This window comes from Budorcas taxicolor, chromosome 6 (assembly GCF_023091745.1).
Source record: "Budorcas taxicolor isolate Tak-1 chromosome 6, Takin1.1, whole genome shotgun sequence".
Taxonomy (NCBI): domain Eukaryota; kingdom Metazoa; phylum Chordata; class Mammalia; order Artiodactyla; family Bovidae; genus Budorcas; species Budorcas taxicolor.
Window position 1 is genome coordinate 98,290,952 of NC_068915.1, and position 18,089 is coordinate 98,309,040.

At 42.7% G+C, this 18,089-nt stretch overlaps 1 protein-coding gene across 1 annotated transcript in view; it reads left to right on the top strand.

Moving 5' to 3' along the window:
- GPAT3 (glycerol-3-phosphate acyltransferase 3) overlaps window positions 1–16,001 on the top strand; it is a 64,604-nt gene extending 48,603 nt beyond the window's left edge. Inside the window, exons 8-13 of the mRNA XM_052641732.1 lie at window positions 454–569; window positions 3,824–3,879; window positions 4,904–4,989; window positions 6,073–6,201; window positions 6,646–6,725; window positions 14,751–16,001. Coding sequence (XP_052497692.1) covers window positions 454–569; window positions 3,824–3,879; window positions 4,904–4,989; window positions 6,073–6,201; window positions 6,646–6,725; window positions 14,751–14,862 — 579 coding nt within the window. The 3' untranslated portion in view covers window positions 14,863–16,001. The remainder of the gene's footprint in view (window positions 1–453; window positions 570–3,823; window positions 3,880–4,903; window positions 4,990–6,072; window positions 6,202–6,645; window positions 6,726–14,750) is intronic.
- The last annotated feature ends 2,088 nt before the right edge of the window (window positions 16,002–18,089 follow it).

Below are 18,089 nucleotides of genomic sequence, written 5' to 3' on the forward strand. Positions count from 1 at the left end.
AAAGCCAGTACCGCAACATAACTTAAAATTCAAAGGTGCTACTCAAGAACATTTTGTGCTTATATTTGGCCAGTCATGTCCTTTGAGCATGGGCTTCCCAGGTAGTAAAGCACCACCTGCCAAAGCAGGAGGCAGCAGGAGATGCGGGTTCAGTTCCTAGGTCGGGAAGATTCCCTGGTGGAAGAAATGGCAACCCACTCCAGTATTCCTTCCTGGAGAATCCCATGGACAGAGGAGCCTGGCAGGCTACAGTCCATGGGGTTGCAACAGAGTGGGATACTACTGAACAAATGAGCATGCATGCATGACCTTTGAAGAGACTAAGAAAACCTCAGTCAGTAGAAGACCAGTGTTTTCTCTGAGTGGGGAATAGGGACTTACTGGTTAAAGAAAAGAAGGCTTTTTTTGGAGCTATGCCTTTACATTTTTTCCATTTTCTCATGGTCCTTGTAGGTTGGCCAGGTTCATGGTGGATTGATGGGAATTATTCAGAGAGCCATGGTCAAGGCTTGTCCACATGTCTGGTTTGAACGCTCAGAAATGAAAGATCGACACTTGGTTATTAAGAGGTAAGCAGTGACATTATTTGGTATCCGTTGGGTTGGCATAAAATCTTGGCCTTCCCATCAAAGAGGGCAGCCAGCGGTACTAAAGGTTAACACTAAAACTAAGGGTTAAAACTAAAATATATGGACCTCTGTTTTGTGGTTGGCCATTTCCGGTCAGCCGCCTGTCTTAACTGGATTTAAAAAATTTTGAATTCTGTAGTCATGGTGGTATAGATGATGTGATTAGAAGACCCATACATTTACATTGCCCTGACTTAGGTTCCAGTCACTGAATTTCTAAAACTGAAAATTACTACCTTGAATGTAAATAATTGGTAATGGTTGGCTGAATAAATAGATGGTTGATTAAGTATTTGCTGGATGTTATCACTTACACGCATCTAGAGATTGACAGGCAAAAAGGCAAACTGGTTGTCTGAAGAGGCCTTACAGATAGCTGAGAAAAGAAGAGAAGTGAAAGGCAAAGGAGAAAAGGAAAGCTATAAGCATCTGAATGCAAAGTTCAAAGAATAGCAAGGAGAGATAAGAAAGCCTTCCTCAGCAATCAATGCAAGGAAATAGAGGAAAACAATAGAATGGGAAAGACTAGATTTCTTTAAGAAAATTAGAGATACCAGGGGAACATATCATGCAAAGATGGGCTCGATAAAGGACAGAAATGGTATGGACCTAACAGAAGCAGAAGATGTTAAGAAGAGGTGGCAAGAATACACAGAAGAACTGTACAAAAAAGCCCTTAATGATCCAGATAACCACGAATGGTGTGATCACTCACCTAGAGCCAGACATCCTGGAATGTGAAGTCAAGTGGGCCTTAGGAAGCATCACTACAAACAAAGCTAGTGGAGGTGATGGAATTCCAGCTGAGCTATTTCAAATCCTAAAAGATTGTGCTGTGAAGGTGCTGCACTCACTATGCCAGCAAATTTGGAAAACTCAGCAGTGGCCACAGGACTGGAAAAGGTCAGTTTTCATTCCAATCCCAAAGAAGGTCAACACTAAAGAATGTTCATACTGCCGCACAATTGCACTCATCTCACACGCTAGCCAAGTAATGCTCAAAATTCTCCAAGCCAGGCTTCAGCAGTACGCGAACTGTGAACTTCCAGATGTTCAAGCTGGATTTAGAAAAGACAGAGGAACCAGAGATCAAATTGCCAACAACCACTGGACCATTGAAAAAGCAAGAGAGTTCCAGAAAAACATCTAATCTGGCTTTATTGATTATGCCAAAGTCTTTGACTGTGTGGATCACAACAAACTGGAAAATTCAGAAAGAGATGGGAATACCAGACCACCTGACCTCCTTCCTGAGAAATCTGTATGTAGGTCAAGAAGCAGCGGTTAGAATGGAATATGGAACAACAGACTGGTTCCAGATCGGGAAAGGAGTATGTCAAGGCTGTAGATTGTCACCCTGCTTATTTAACTTATATGCAGAGTACATCAAGTGGAATGCCCAGCTGGATGAAGCACAAGCTGGAATCAAGATTGCCGGGAGAAATATCAATAACCTCAGATATGCAGATGAGACCACACTTATGGCAGAAAGCGAAGAAGAAATAAAGAGCCTTTTGATGAAAGTGAAAGAGGAGAGTGAAAAAGTTGATTTCAAACTCAACTTTCAAAAAACAAAGATCATGACATCTGGTCCCATAACTTCATGGCAAGTAGATGAGGAAACAGTGGAAACAGGGAGAAACTTTTTTCTAGGGCTCCAAAATCACTGCAGATGGTGATTGCAGCCATGAAATTAAAAGACGCTTGCTTCTTGGAAGAAAAGCTATGACCAACCTAGAAAGTGAAAAAAAAAAAGTGAAAGTTGGTCACTTTCGTCATGAAAAGTATCCGACTCTTTGTCACCCCATGGATTATATAGTCCATGGAATTCTCCAGGGCAGAATACTGGAATGGGTAGCCTTTCCCTTCTTTAGGGTATCTTCCCAGCCCAGGGATCGAACCCAGGTCTCCTGCATTGCAGGTGGATTCTTTAGCAGCTGAGCCACAACCAACCTAGACATCATATTATAAAGCAGAGTCATTATTTACCGACAAAGGTCCATCTGGTCAAAGCTATGGTTTTTCCAGTAGTCATGTATGGATGTGAGAGTTGGACCGTAAAGCTGAGCCCTGAAGAATTTATGCTTTTGAACTGTGGTGTTGGAGAAGACTCTTGAGAGTCCCTTGGATTGCAAGGAGATCAAACCAGTCAATCCTACAGGAAATCAGATCTGACTATTCATTGGAATGACTGATGCTGAAGCTGAAACTCCAAGTACTTTGGACATTTGATGCAAAGAGTTGTCTCATTGGAAAAGACCCTGATGCTGGGAAAGATTGAAGGCAGGAGGAGAAGGGGATGACAGAGGATGAGATGGTTGGATGGCATCACCGAGTTGATGGATATGAGTTTGAGCAAGCTCCAAGAGTTGGTGATGGACAGGGAGGCCTGGCATGCTACAGTAGTCCTTGGGATCGCAAAAAGTTGGACACGACTGAGCAACTGAATTGAACTGAAAGGCAGATAGAGCTAGCACTCTTTATGGGACAGGAGAGGGAACTTCTGGGTCTTGGAGTGGAGTTAAGCCACCAGAAACCTTTGTTTGAAGCAGCTTTTTGCCTGAGACCTGTAACTGGAGGCACTCGAGTCATTGCTTCTGTAAATATGATGGTGGGCTACACTTTTAAGAGTGAAGTGGCACGTACCTATTGAAATGTCTTTAAAGTTAGAGAACTGTTCCCTGTCTTGTGATTGTTGAGCAGTGGTGTGCACGCTGGCAGTTGCCATCTGTCTATCTCAGCTTTGCTAGCTTGTAATGCTTGTTTAGAAAGGGACCAACTTGAGTTTATTTCCTTTCTCTTCTCCTTATTGCTTTACAACTATATTTGTGTTAGTAGAGAGTAAAGAATACCAGAGAGAGATTGGGATTGATGTATGTACACTACCATGTGTAAAATCGCTAGTGGGAAGCTGCTGTGTAGTACAGGGAGCTCAGCTCAGTGCTGAGTGATGACCTAGAAGGGTGAGATGGGGGTAGGGTGGGAGGGAGGCTCAAGAGGGAGGGGATATATGGATACTTACAGCTGATTCACATTGTGGTACAGCAGAAATTAACACAATATTGTAAAGCAACTATATACCAATTTAAAAACATTTGCACGATTTAATTGAACCTAAAAGAAAAGATACCAAAGAGGATTCCCACCTCTCTCTTTTCGAAGGTCTAATTTAGATCATTTATTTTTCTTCACAGACTAAAAGAACATATTGCTCATAAGAAAGAATTACCCATATTAATCTTTCCTGAAGGTGAGAAGTGGTATTGCTTACCAGGCTATGGTTGGTAACAACAGGTACCCAAAGTATATGGGGAGCTGGATTGTTCTGGAGCTGGCATTCTTAGTCCAGATTTCTGTTGTCCTTTAGGAAAGGCATGGCCTCTCTGAGCCAGTAATTCGCTGCTTTCTTATGAGGTTTGATGGAAGTCATGGAACCTTTTTGATCTCAGAACTTGTTTCTGGGTAATAAAGTTTGATGGACTTCCCTGGTGGTTCAGATGGTGAAGAATCTGCCTGCAATGCAGGAGACTTGGGTTCGATCCCTGGGTTGGGAAGATCCTCTGGAGAAGGAGATGGCAACTGACTCCAGTATTCTTGGCTGGAGAATTCTGTAGACAGAGGAGCCTGGCGGCTACAGTCCATGGGGCCCCAAAGAGTTGGACATGACTGAGTGACTAACAATTCCACTTTTAATGAACTTAGATAGGTATTGTCCATAATTTTAAAATATATTGAAGTTGCCATCTGTTGTGAAGAAATTGTATCTCTAGAGTAGTCAACAATAAACTAAAATTTGTTGTTAAACCTGCTTGCTGCTGCTGCTGCTGCTGCTAAGTCGCTTCAGTCGTGTCTGACCCTGTGCGACCCCATAGACGGCAGCCCATCAGGCTCCCCCGTCCCTGGGATTCTCCAGGCAAGAACACTGGAGTGGGTTGCCATTTCCTTCTCCAAAGCATGAAAGCGAAAAGTGAAAGTGAAGTCACTCTTCGCAACCCCATGGACTGCAGCCTTCCAGGGTCCTCCGCCCATGGGATTTTCCAGGCAAGAGTACTGGAGTGGGTTGCCATTTCTGTCTCTAGTTAAACCTGCTTAGAACTGTTGAATTACTACTACTTAAACAGGAGTTAATTTGTAAAATGATAGCATTTAAAATATCTGTAATTTTTAAAAAGTCTGTAATTTTGATGTGACCTGAATACTTTAAATTATTTATAACAAAATATTTCCTTTTTAAATTGACTGCTTTAATTCACTCCCTACTGATGTCCTTATAGGAACTTGTATCAACAATACTTCAGTCATGATGTTTAAAAAAGGAAGCTTTGAAATTGGAGGAACCATCCATCCAGTTGCCATTAAGGTAAGACAGATTATCCACTCTCACACCCCTCCCTGCCAAAGACAGTGACTTGGTCACTTTATTTTGATATAATTTCAAACTTAAGATTTGCAAAAATATGGAATACTTGTGTGCTCTTTGCTTCCCTAGTTGCTCAGATGGTAAAGAATCTTCCTGCAATGCAGGAGACACGAGTTCAATCCCTGAGTTGGGAGGATCCCCTGGGGAAGGAAGTAGCAACCCCCTGCAGTATTCTTGCCTGGACAATTCCATGGACAGTGGAGGCTTATGGGCTACACAGTTCATGGGGTCACAAAGAGTTGGGCACGACTGAGCGTGTGCTCTTTATTCATATCCACCCGTTGTTTACATTTGTCCCATTTGCTTGATCCCTTTTTCTGTCTATTGATATGGATATAGGTATGTAGCGGTAGGGGGATACTCTGTGCCATGCCAGTGTCTGCCTACTGAAGACGCTGTGATAAGCAATCAGATACTATTCCTACTTTCACCCACCTTCCAGTGAAGTGGGTAGACAGATATTTAAGAATCATGTCAATAACCCTCCAGTCTAAGTGCTCTGAGGCTCTAGTCAGGGGAGTTTTCCTGGCCTGGTTTATTCTTTATTTTGTTTCTTTTCTTTTGTTAAAAGTTTCATTGGAATATAGTTGATTTACAGGCTGTGTTTCAGGTGTTCTGCAAAGTGAATCCACTCAGTTATACATATATCCAGTCTTTTAGATTCTTTTCCCGTATAGGCTGTTACAGAGTATTGAGTAGACTTCCCTGTGCTATATAGTAGGTCCTTATTAGTTATCTGTTTTATATATAGGAGTGTGTTTATGTCAATCTCAGTCTCCCAATTTATCCGTCCCCTCCTTTACCCCCTGGTAACCATAGGTTGTTTTCTACATCTTGTTTGCTCTTTGGATCCTTTATTTTACTTTTACTCTACTTTACTTCGGATCAAGTAAAGCAGCTTCTCTCTTTTTTTTGGAGGTGGGCAGGTCTGATAGATGTTTGGGCTATCATGTACTGGCATGTAGAAGCGAAGCTGCCATTTAATTCCTAACTAGAATGCATTTTCTTTTCTCTTTTTCTCAGTACAATCCTCAGTTTGGTGATGCGTTTTGGAACAGTAGTAAATACAACATTGTGAGCTACCTGCTTCGAGTGATGACCAGCTGGGCCATCGTCTGTGATGTGTGGTACATGCCCCCCATGACCAGAGAGGTATTGCATAGATAACAGGTGCTTTATCTAATTAGGTGATGGCATCAGTTGAAGTTGGACTTTCTGCTTTCTCAGCAAAAGAGTCATTAAAAAAATGTATCTAGCGCTCTGCAGAGTCATGCTGGTTTTAGACCAGGAGAATTCTTTTCCATAATAGTTTTTACCATTGTTGTTGGTTTATTGAACCTACAGATACTGTAGAATGTTGTATCTTGAATAAGTCTAGTAAAGAGCATAATATATATATGTGATAAAGATATTAAACAAAAACAGCACTGCATTTTCTTGATGGACAAATGATATTTGCTATAATTCAGAACAGAGCATATTTGAGTTAAAAATGTGAACATTATACTTTAAAACAAATCTAAGTAATTGTGAGACATTTGAAAGCATTGTTTGAGAACTGTATCTTCAGGGTGTACTGGTAATTTTTTATTCCAGGAAGGAGAAGACGCAGTCCAGTTTGCTAACAGGGTTAAGTCTGCTATTGCTGTACAAGGAGGATTGACTGAGCTTCCTTGGTAAGAAATTTTTCAGAAGTATTATTACTTAAAAAAAAAAAGATGTCATTTATTATGCTTGTTAGCTGGAGGTTTAGCTGACATTGACAGTGGTTTATACAGCATAACGATGGCTTAAATAAGGTAGAATTTTATCTCCCATACTTCATCATAGGCAGCCTAGACTGGTGTAACAGCTCATTTTGTATTGATCTTCCATCCTCAGTATGGTCCAAGACGACTGCCCAGTGAGTACAATAACATGACTAGCAGGGAAGAACTAAAACAAGAAGGATGCATTCATGTGTTTAAGAGCAAAAGCTGGAAGTTGGACATACCACTTCCACTTCTGTCTGTTGACTCAAACTCAAGTCACGTGATAACACCTTGCTGCAGAGGAGGCTCAGAAATGTAGTCTTTGTTCTGCTTGGCCACAATAGTGGCTCAGTCACGTCCCACTCTGCAACCCCATGAACTGGGGCTTGCCAGGCTTCTCTGTCCATGTAATTCTCCAGGCAAGAGTACTGGAGTGGGTTGCCATTTCTTTCTCCAGGGGATCTTCCCGACCCAGGGGTCAAACCCGGGTCTCCATTGCAGGCAGACTCTGTACTGTCAGAGCCACCAGGGAACCTCCTGCTTGGCCATATGTTTAGCTAAAATTTAGGGATCTTTCACTGAAGAAGAAAGTGGGATTGGATTTGAGGGAAATGGATCTTTGAAGCAGGGGGCAACTTACACACTTGTTTTTATTTATCTCCAGCTGTAATTATATTAAAGAAAACTTAAAAACTTGACAGGAAGTAAGTGAAATATTTTAAGTATGGATATCTATGGCTTTAGTTTCGTGTTTTTTTAAGAAAGAATATAGGTGAGAGTGTTAATCTGATCAGGCTACCAGAACAAGCTCCCATAGATTGGGTGGCTTAAGCAACAGAAATTTATTTTGTCACAGTGCTGAAGGCTGGAAGCTCTCTGGTGTGTCTTCTTACACGGGCATTGTTCCTGTCTTGAGGGCCCATCCCTGATGGCCTCATCCATACCTAACTGGCTACCCAAAGCTCCATCTCCAAATAGTGTATTATTGAAGGTTAGGGCTTCAGTACCTGAATTTTGGGGGGCACATGCAAACATTTAGCCTGTGTCAGTGAGGGTTGAATATCCCTAGGTTATAATGGGAGATTAAATTTGTATATACACACACTGTATTAGCATATTTAGCACAAAAACAGTCCATTCATTAAGTCCTGTGCGTTTAATAAAGTCCCTGCTATCTATCTATTTGGTGTTTTGAAAACACTTGACATGAGAAGTTCACTAGAGGCAATTTTGGGAGTGTCTTGGAGCAGGATGTGGCTAGCCAAGTCAGGCTGTCAGCTAGGCAGCCAAAACCTTCTGAACCGGCAGAGGGACCCAGAACTGCTTAGGGATTAAGCCTATGGAAGAAGGGCTGCCTGGCTTCTTATATACCCTTTAATGCAAGGGTGGGGGATATCTCTCAAATAATTTCATCAATTCACGTATCTTGAACACAACTAATTTCACCCAGGAAAGTCTAATTAACAAGCCACTAACTTCTGCAGTGAAAACACATTTCTAAATTCACTATGCTAATTAACAAAGCTTGGAAACTTGATGGGAGATCAAGATAGTGGAAGCCTTATTGTGGCACCTCTGGAGGGTGGCCTTCTGATTAAATGCCTGGCTCACTGCTCTGGGGCTACGAGTTCTTGATTTAGGGCAACTCCCTGAACTATGGTTAAGATAGGTTAGGACTAACATTCTTATTATACTCTCTAAACTGGAATATGTGAAACTAAATTGCAGACATCCTACTGAAACCAGGTGACCCAGAGTGGGACTTCAGTCCATGTGGCTCGGACTTGAACCCCGCCTAAACCTAGACTGGGGCTTGAGCCCACGGTCTTAACTAGAATCACTCACCTGATGTCTGGGGTTACTGAGGCTCAGGTACTTTGTGTCTCAGTGCAGAGGAAATTCAGTAAGAGGCAAAAAGTAGATATGTTACTATAGGACAGTTGAGGAAATGCAAACGGGCGGGTTGCCTGTCCCACAATTTAAGTGGTCTACAATTTTATAATCAAAGGAAAAGGAGGGAGAGGAAAAGACTGTCTTCTCTGAGTAGAGGTCAGGCTTACATCATTAGCGCCTCCTTTGTATTGGGCAGGAGAGTGTCTGACCCTACGAGGTCAAACTGGAACTATCTTAGCTTATTCAAATCAGTAGAAGGGTGGTAATGTTTTCCTTTCACCTAATGACCTGGGGAATGTCTCATGCTTTTTATTTATGGCTTTATAGCAAAACAAGCCTGCTTCATTCCATGATAATCCCATATTTTCTTGAGCAATCATTAACTTACAGTGGTCTCCCCAAATTTCCTACGTTTCTCTATCTATAGTCCCATACTGAGACCTTTACAACTACCCGTTGTTGTTTAGTCCCTCCGCATGTCTGACTCTTTGTGATCCCACAAACTGCAGCACTCCAGGCTTCCCTGTCCCTCCCTATCTCCCAGAATTTGCTCAAACTCATGTCCATTGAGTTGGCGATGCCAACCAACAATCTCATTCTCTGTCGCCCCCTTCTTCTCCTGCCCTCAGTCTTTCCCAGCGTGAGGGTTTTTTCCAATGAGTCAGCTCTTTGCATCAGGTGACCAAAGTATTGGGGCGTATTCAGGGTTGATTTCCTTTAGGATTGACTGGTTTGATCTCCTGCAGTCCAAGGGACTCTTACGAGTCTTTTCTAGCACCACAATTTGAAAGCATCAGTACTTTGGTGCTCAGCCTTCTTTATGGTTCAACTCTCATATCTGTACGTGACTACTGGAAAAACCATAACTTTGACTAGATGGACCTTTCTTGAGCAATCAGTCTCCCAAAGTTTCCTCGGATTCTGTATCTATCTATAGTCCCCTGCTGGGACCTTTACAACTACCTGTACAAGTACCCTATTCTATCCTTATCACTGCCATCACGAAATGAACAGACTTACCAATGCTCCAGTTTACAGATGTCTTAGTGACCCATGTTCATATGTATAACTGGCTTCCTCTTCCTCGTCCATTGTTTTTTATTCTTTATCCCCCTTCCTTTTATTTGATATCCTAACCCTGTTCCTGCCCTGAAGCCATTATGAAAAGCTTAGCACTTTGGATCTGTAGCCTCAGATACCAAGAAAAGGAAGAAAGCCTTGAGAAACAAAAAGAGCCTAAGGGAGTTAGCTCCAGGACAGACTGTCCTCAGCCAGATTGGCTTGAACAGAAAGGCAGAAATGACCCTCATAGTTTTAAAATTGCCTTTTATCAGGCTATCTGCAGTTTTATAACAAAAAAGTTACTTTTAATTACCTAGACTCTTCTTTTAAAAGAAAATAAGTTCACTGCCTTTCCGGTTGTATTTGTCATTCATCTGTTGGGTATGAATTAACATGTCTAGATTCTTCCCTCCCCCCCGCCCCCAGATTAAAGGAGAACTTAATTGAAACATCTTTTTAAAAATTATTAGGTAACTATTTTTTAAATTTATTTATTTTGGGCTCTTCTGGCTCATTGCCGCAGGTGGGCTTTCTTTAGTTGTGGTGAATAGGGGGTAACAGGGCATGAATTTCTCATTGCAGTGGCTTCTCTTGTTGCAGATGTCAATTTAAAAAGTTGCACTACGTGAGAGTTGCAAGTTAAGTTTTATTTAGGGTGAAATGAGGACTGTAGCCCAGGAGACAGTACCTCAGACTGCTCTGAGAGACTACTCCAAAGAGGTAGTGGGGGAAGGTCAATATATAAGATTTTGGTGAATCAAGCACTTTACAAAAGGCTTCCTGCCCGTCATGAAGAGCTGATGTCATCATGAAGGGACTTTTAGATTTTCTAGATATGAAGAGATGCAAAGATTGGGATCATGAAATCAGTTCCTGAAAATATCTAACTATTTAAGGCCTGTTCTGTCAGATTCCATGGAGCACAGAGTGCCTCACTGTCCACCCTAAACTCCCTCAGGGGTTGTTGAGTGTCAACAGCTGCAGCAGCACAGGGTTCAGGCTCCTCAGAGGCAGATGGCAAATGCTCTTGTTGTTGTTCACTTCAGTTCAGTTCAGTCACTCAGTCGTGTCCGACTCTTGCGACCCCATGAATTGCAGCACACCAGGCCTCCCTGTCCATCACCAACTCCCGGAGTTCATCCAAACCCATGTCCATCGAGTCGGTGGTGCCATCCAGCCATCTCATCCTCTGTCGTCCCCTTCTCCTGCCCCCAATCCCTCCCAACATCAGAGTATTTTCCAATGAGTCAGCTCTTCGCATGAGGTGGCCAAAGCACTGGAGTTTCAGCTTTAACATCAGTCCTTCCAAAGAACACCCAGGACTGATCTCCTTTAGAATGGACTGGTTGGATCTCCTTGCAGTCCAAGGGACTCTCAAGAGTCTTCTCCAACACCACAGTTCAAAAGCATCAATTCTTCGGCTCTCAGCTTTCTTCACAGTCCAACTCTCGCATCCATACGTGACCACTGGAAACACCATAGCCTTGACTAGATGGACCTTTGTTGGCAAAGTAATGTCTCTGCTTTTCAATATGCTATCTAGGTTGGTCATAACTTTCCTTCCAAGGAGTAAGCGTCTTTTAATTTCATGGCTGCAGTCACCATCTGCAGTGATTTTGGAGCCCCATAAAATAAAGTCTGACACTGTTTCCACTGTTTCCCCGTCTATTTCCCATGAAGTGATGGGACCAGATGCCATGATCTTCGTTTTCTGAATGTTGAGCTTTAAGCCAACTTTTTCACTCTCCTCTTTCGCTTTCATCAAGAGGCTTTTTAGTCCCTCTTCATTTTCTGCCATAAGGGTGGTGTCATCTGCATATCTGAGGTTACTGAGATTTCTCCCAGCGATCTTGGTTCCAGCTTGTGCTTCTTCCAGCCAGTGGCAAATGCTCTTGGCAAGTGCCAATCTGTAGTTGAGACAGAGGATGGGCTCTAGGCGCACAGGCTTCAGTAGTTCCAGCACATGGGCTCAGTAGTTCAGTGCACGGCTTAGTTGCCCCTCAGTATGTGGGATCCTCCCAGACCAGGGACCTAACCTGTGTCCCTTGCATTGACAGGTAGATTCTTAACCACTGGATCACCAGGGAAGTCCTCAATTGCATCATCTTAAACTGGCTTTTATATTCAGCTGCTGCCCTCCTTAAGAACTAAGATCTCCCATTGCAAAGGGGAATTGAATAAAGCTTTGAAGTCTCTAGGGGGTGACGAGTCACAGTTGGAGTGCTGAAGAGTTGGACCTCACTGAGTGACTTCACTTTTACTTTCTTTAGAAGGGAGATGCTCAGGATTTTCAAGGACAGATGTCGCTAAAGTGATTTGTTGCCTATTCTGGCCTGGACCCCAGAAAAGGAGGAATGGCCTTTCCTCTGGCCCTCCCTCCCTTTCTTAGTTCTTACCAACCAAGCTGGATGGCATCACCAACTCGGTGGACATGAGTTTGAGTAAGCTCTGGGAATTGGCAATGGACAGAGAAGCTGGGCGTGCTGCAGTCCGTGGGGTCACAAAGAGTCGGACATGACTGAGCGACTGAACTGAATTGGTAACTCAGCTGGTAAAGAATCTGCCTACAAATGCAGGAGACCCCGGTTTGATTCCTATGTTGGGAAGATCCCCTGGAGATGGGATAGGCCACCCACTCCAGTATTCTTGGGCTTTCCTGGTGGCTCAGACAGTAAAGAATCCACCTGCAATGTGGGAGACCTGGGTTTGATCCCTAGGTTGGAAAGATCCCCTGGAGGAGGGGATGGCAACCCACTCCAATATTCTTGCCTGGAGAATCCCCATGGACAGAGAAGCCTGGTGGGCTACAGTCCATGGGGTCACAAAGAATTGGACTTGATTGAGCCACTAAGCACCGCACACATTGCTTTTATGTGAATTCTGAAGAGTAAGAACTAAGAAAGGGAGGGAGAGCCAGAGGAAAGGCCATTCCTCCTTTTCTGATGTCCAGGCCCAAACAGGCAACAAGTCAATTAGCAACGTCTCTTCTTGAGCAGCCAAAACAGGCAACAGGTCAGTTAACCAACATCTGTCCTCGAGCAGATGTTGAGTGGTACCAGGGAAGCCCCTAAATGCTGTGTATAGGGAGAAGCATCTCCTGTGGATAAAAGAGGCTCTTGTGGACAATTCTGGAGGTCTCATGACAACTTCTAACCTTATTTCATGGAAATTTCCTACAGCTGACCCCCTGGAAGATTTGTAGGCCAAAGTCCATTTTTAAAGTTGAGGACTTCGTGGTGGACCATGTCTTAGTTTTGACTCTAGAGGCCTGAACGTTACAGCGTACTCAGGCTGTCTTCTGTTTGTAGGTCAAGTTCTGACTTCACGACATTGAGTTCGCTGGCTAACCTGTGAAACACCCATCATCATTAGAGAGCACTTGGTAAACATTCGTACTTAGCTGGGTTAAAATTAAACAGGCAGAGTATAAAGTAAGCACTTTCTTGGTCCATGGTCTCCTGGGAATTAAAATCTAAAGTGTGAGATTAGGAGAGAGTGGATCCAGATAATCCAGTCTTCTTCCAGGTCTTCCAACATGTTGTTTCTTTGTGTTGTCAAAAGGAAGAAAGGCATACACAATCCTTTTAACTTTGGCAGGTGTGATTTTTACCACCCCGGAGAGAGTTCAAAGACTCATAGGCTCTGAATTAAGGAATGCTGCTTACATAGGCACTGTGATTGGTTAAATACCATTTATGTGTTTGTTGCTTGTTTTATTTATTTTTAGTCTCTTTTGGAATATGGAAGATTATCAATACTTACAATAGAGCACTTTGAATCAAAACATGACTTGTTAGACACAGGATTAGATTTGAATCATGAGCACATTTCTTGTTGAGGAATTTACCCCACGCCCACCCCTACACATAGCACCTTCATCATTTCTTATATGTGTATTTATAGTGAGACCAGGGAAGCCCAGTAACTCAGATAGTAAAGTATCCGCCTGGAATACAGGAGACCTGGGTTTGATACCTGGGTCGGGAAGATCCCCTGGAGAAGGAAATGGCAACCCACTCCAGTGTTCTTGCCTGGAGAATCCCATGGATAGAGGAGCCTGGTGGGCTACAGTCTGCGGGGTTGCAAAGAGTCGGACATGACTGAGCGACTAACATACACATAGGCCGATTTAGATGAAAAAATCTAGTACTTGGCTTTCCCTGGGGAAAAAGATAAACAGTCTGAGTTTTAATATAGCATCCAAATATGGAAGATAGCAGCCCTAACTTCTAAAAAGAAACTGAGCTGTGAAATTGTGCTTCAGTTCAGTTCAGTTTAGCTCAGTTGCTCAGTCGTGTCTGACTCTTTGCGACCCCATGAATTGCAGAACACCAGGCCTCCCTGTCCATCACCAGCTCCCGGAGTTCACTCAGACTCATGTCCATCGAGTCAATGATGCCATCCAGCCATCTCATCCTGGGTCATCCCCTTCTCCTCCTGCCCCCAATCCCTCCCAGCATCAGAGTCTTTTCCAGTGAGTCAGCTCTTCGCATGAGGTGGCCAAAGTACTGGAGTTTCAGCTTTAGCATCATTCCTTCCAAAGAACACCCAGGATTGATCTGCTTCAGGATGGACTGGTTAGATCTCCTTGCAGTCCAAGGGACTCTCAAGAGTCTTCTCCAACACCACAGTTCAAAAGCATCAATTCTTCAGCACTCAGCTTTCTTCACAGTCCAACTCTCACATCCATACATGACCACAGGAAAAACCATAGCCTTGACTAGACGGACCTTTGTTGGCAAAGTAATGTCTCTGCTTTTGAAATTGTGCTTAATTCTTACCAAACATCAAAGAGATTGTTCCTTCCTTTAAGTAACGCAGGTCTGGTTAAGCGGTAGAGCAGAAACTGAAATCTGGGTCTTTCTGCTTCCGAATCCATGGTACTTCGCCTCCTCTCTGAGCATCTGCTCAGCGCCATGGCACTGTGCAGCATGTATGAGGAGGTAACCCTTTGAAATCATTGCTGGGAGTATTGATGTGTCTTTCTGTTCTCAGGGATGGAGGGCTGAAGAGAGCCAAGGTGAAGGACACCTTTAAGGAAGAGCAGCAGAAGAATTACAGCAAAATGATTGTGGGCAACGGATCTCTCAAGTCGGAATTGGACTGAATGCCATCCATGCTTTCCAGAGCTAGTCCTTAGAGATGGAACGGGGTGGAGATTTTTTTTTTTTTTTTTTTTGGCGAGGGGAGGAAGGGAGTGTGTTGTTTTGTTTTACTTTTTTTTTTTTTAATTGTTAACCTTTCTACAGGATGGTTGTCTCTACCTCCTCATGCCAGAGGCGGAACCCACGGTGCCCTTTTTGGCTTTTGTTGTTACAGCATTAGCCGCATAAACTGAAAAGCAGTGTACTGAGTTTGAACTGATTCTGCCTTTTGTGAAATGACTGTGGCCTTGTGGATTGAATGAAATATTTGTACTGGAAAAAGTTCTTCTAAAACACTTTGGAAACTCATTGTGTTTGGAACTCATTGAGAGGGCAGTTCTCAACAAAATACTCCAAACTTTGTTCACGATTCGTTTTCACACACCCTTCCCTTCCCACTTTCCTTAATCACTTAAACAAGGATTGCACATTAGGTTCAAATGGCTCTCATGGTTTTGTTCTGCTACAAGGTTGAAAAGAAAAATGGAAGACAATCTTTAGGAGAAAGGACAGCTTTGTGGCCCCTTGATCTGAAAGTTGAAAGGAAATTAAATATTTTTTACTGGCATGTTAGAAGAGACATCCTATTTGGTGAGCTTTTCCAAAGAAAAGTGAATCTACATTATAGTGAGTGCATATTTATATGTAGGTGACTTTCAAATAGACCTATGTTAGCCAGCAACTGGTGATAAAGCTTTTAGTTTTCCATGTTTCTATAGTAAAGATCTCTACCTGACGCCTCTCCCATCTGCTGATTTGTTTGATCCATGTCACCAAACACATTTCAAAGAGGAAGAGCCTCTGACAACCACCACCAGTAGAGGTGGGGGTGTTGTGAGTGAAGTGGGTGTTGCTGTTCCTCCCCCATCACCCCTTTGTCCTTTAGTTCAGAACTTCCCATTTTCTTAAACAGGAAAATAAGTGGTAAAATTACCTTTTGGAATCTGAGCCTTAAATCTTTTAAAGGGGAAAATCAGTGTTTCCCGACTGTGCAGCATAAACAATGTTGATAGCAATATAGTGCCGTCAGAGTGTTATTTCTCTTCTGGGAACCGTGTACAAAATGTGACACTGTCTTACGGTGAATATAAATGAATTCTATATTTCTAAACGTGTGTTGTGTTATTTTCTCCATACCTCAACTCTCTTGCCTCCTTTTGATTTTCAGTAAGTTAAATTTTTTCATATTACAATCAAGGATTGTTTATTTCCTCATTTCAGTGATATAGTTAGATTTTATCAGATTGCAACGGCTGGAAAATGAGAAACACGGACCATTGGTTTTGGTGTGTTTTTTTCCTCTTTTTTTTTTTTAAGCTAAGTTTGTCTGGACTCTGACTCTTGGACCTTGTCTTGTGCAAAACATAGACTTCGGTTGTTTTGCAAATGAACGCAGGCCCTTCTCTCTTAACTTGAGACAGGCCTGCCCCAGCCCTATTAGTGTGTATTCTTCTCATCAAGCTACGTGGATTTGATCCCAAAGGAAAATTTGTGAACAGGTGACCATCACGGTCAGCTAGCCTTCTCTTCTCACTTCCCCCCATCTTTTGCCTTGGTTCTTGCTTTAACCTTTGCCCCCCAAAAAACTCTCCTGGATGGTAAGCTTTGACCTCAAATCAGTGAATTTGTATGTTGCAGTGACTCTTTTTTTCTCAGAAGATTTCCTTTTCTTTTTGCTTGTCATATTCAGTACAGCTTGAATTAATAAACTCATTTTATTAATTAGGTCAATTCTCAGAAAAGTTGGGAGAACAACTAACAGTTGCTTTGTTTGGATACTGATAATACATATCTTTCCAAGGGCACCATGAAAGCAATAATGCTATCACATATTCACTGGAAAATCTAATGCTGTTTTTTTATCAGAATATAATTGCTTTACAATGTTGTCTTGGTTTCTGTTGTACACGGTGAATCAACTATATGTATAAATATATCCCCTCCCTTGAGCCTCTCTCCTCTGCAAAACCCGCTGCCACCTCCCACCATTCCACCCCTATAGGTCATCACAGAGCACCAGAACCTTTGTCTTACAAGTTTTTGACTTACACAACTAGTTTTCAAGTTGTTTTAGGAATTACAGTATTACTGAAAACATGTTTTTAGAAAGCAAATACTGCTCAGATTTAGCTTATGTTCCCTAGAACACCTTTTTTTTTTTTTTTTTTACTTGCCTTTCTTTATATATTATCCCCAGTTTCGAAATATTGTGCCCAGAGTTCAGTATTCCTTGGACTTCTGTAACTATTGGTATATGAAGGGTAAGCAGGATTTGGTAGAAAAAAATCCCATTAGATAAGCCCTTTCATCTAACCCTTTCATTGAGTCTTGTGATGGGCCATCACCTAAAAAAATGTGATGGCCCTTTTTTATTCCTACCCTTTGTTGTCTTGGTGACCTTTATAGACACTGGGTTTCAAGAACACCAAGGGTTTCTGACACATTCTGGCACATATTGGGATTCAATGAGCAGCCATGTCTGAATCAGCAGATAATCCTCAGAGCATAGGGGAAACAGTCCTGAATCACAGCCTGGTGCAAAGAACAGTGGTGAGGAAAGTTTTCTAGTAGAGGCAGACTTGCCAAAGTCTAGTCGACTTGGTGATTTGCACATGCTATATTTCAGGCATTCTACTGATATCTGGAAATACACAAGAAGGGCTGTTGGTTTATTGTGACTACAGATAACGTACTGGGGTTATGAGGGCCGCCTCTGGACCAGAGTTGGTCTCAGTAGCTGTTTCTAAAATATGATACTTTTTTAAGTGTGGTACTGCAGATCTAACCTGTTTCTTGCTGGGTCTAGTGGCTTATGATAGGAGACCACAGGGAGGATAAGGTGTGAAAACAAGGGACCCTGTTAGGAACTTGACAAAAGCTGTATGCTTGCTTTTTGTTTTTGTTCTTGTTTTTTTTTTTTTTCCGAATACTGGGTTCCAATGGATTGGTGCTACTGGTATTTGATGTTATTTTTTGGAGTAATGGTTCGGTTCGGTTCAGTTCAGTCGCTCAGTCGTGTCCGACTCTTTGCAACCCCATGAATTGCAGCACGCCAGGCCTCCCTGTCCATCACCAACTCCCGGAGTTCACTCAGACTCATGTCCATCGAGTCAGTGATGCCATCCAGCCATCTCATCCTCTGTCGTCCCCTTCTCCTCCTGCCCCCAATCCCTCCCAGCATCAGAGTCTT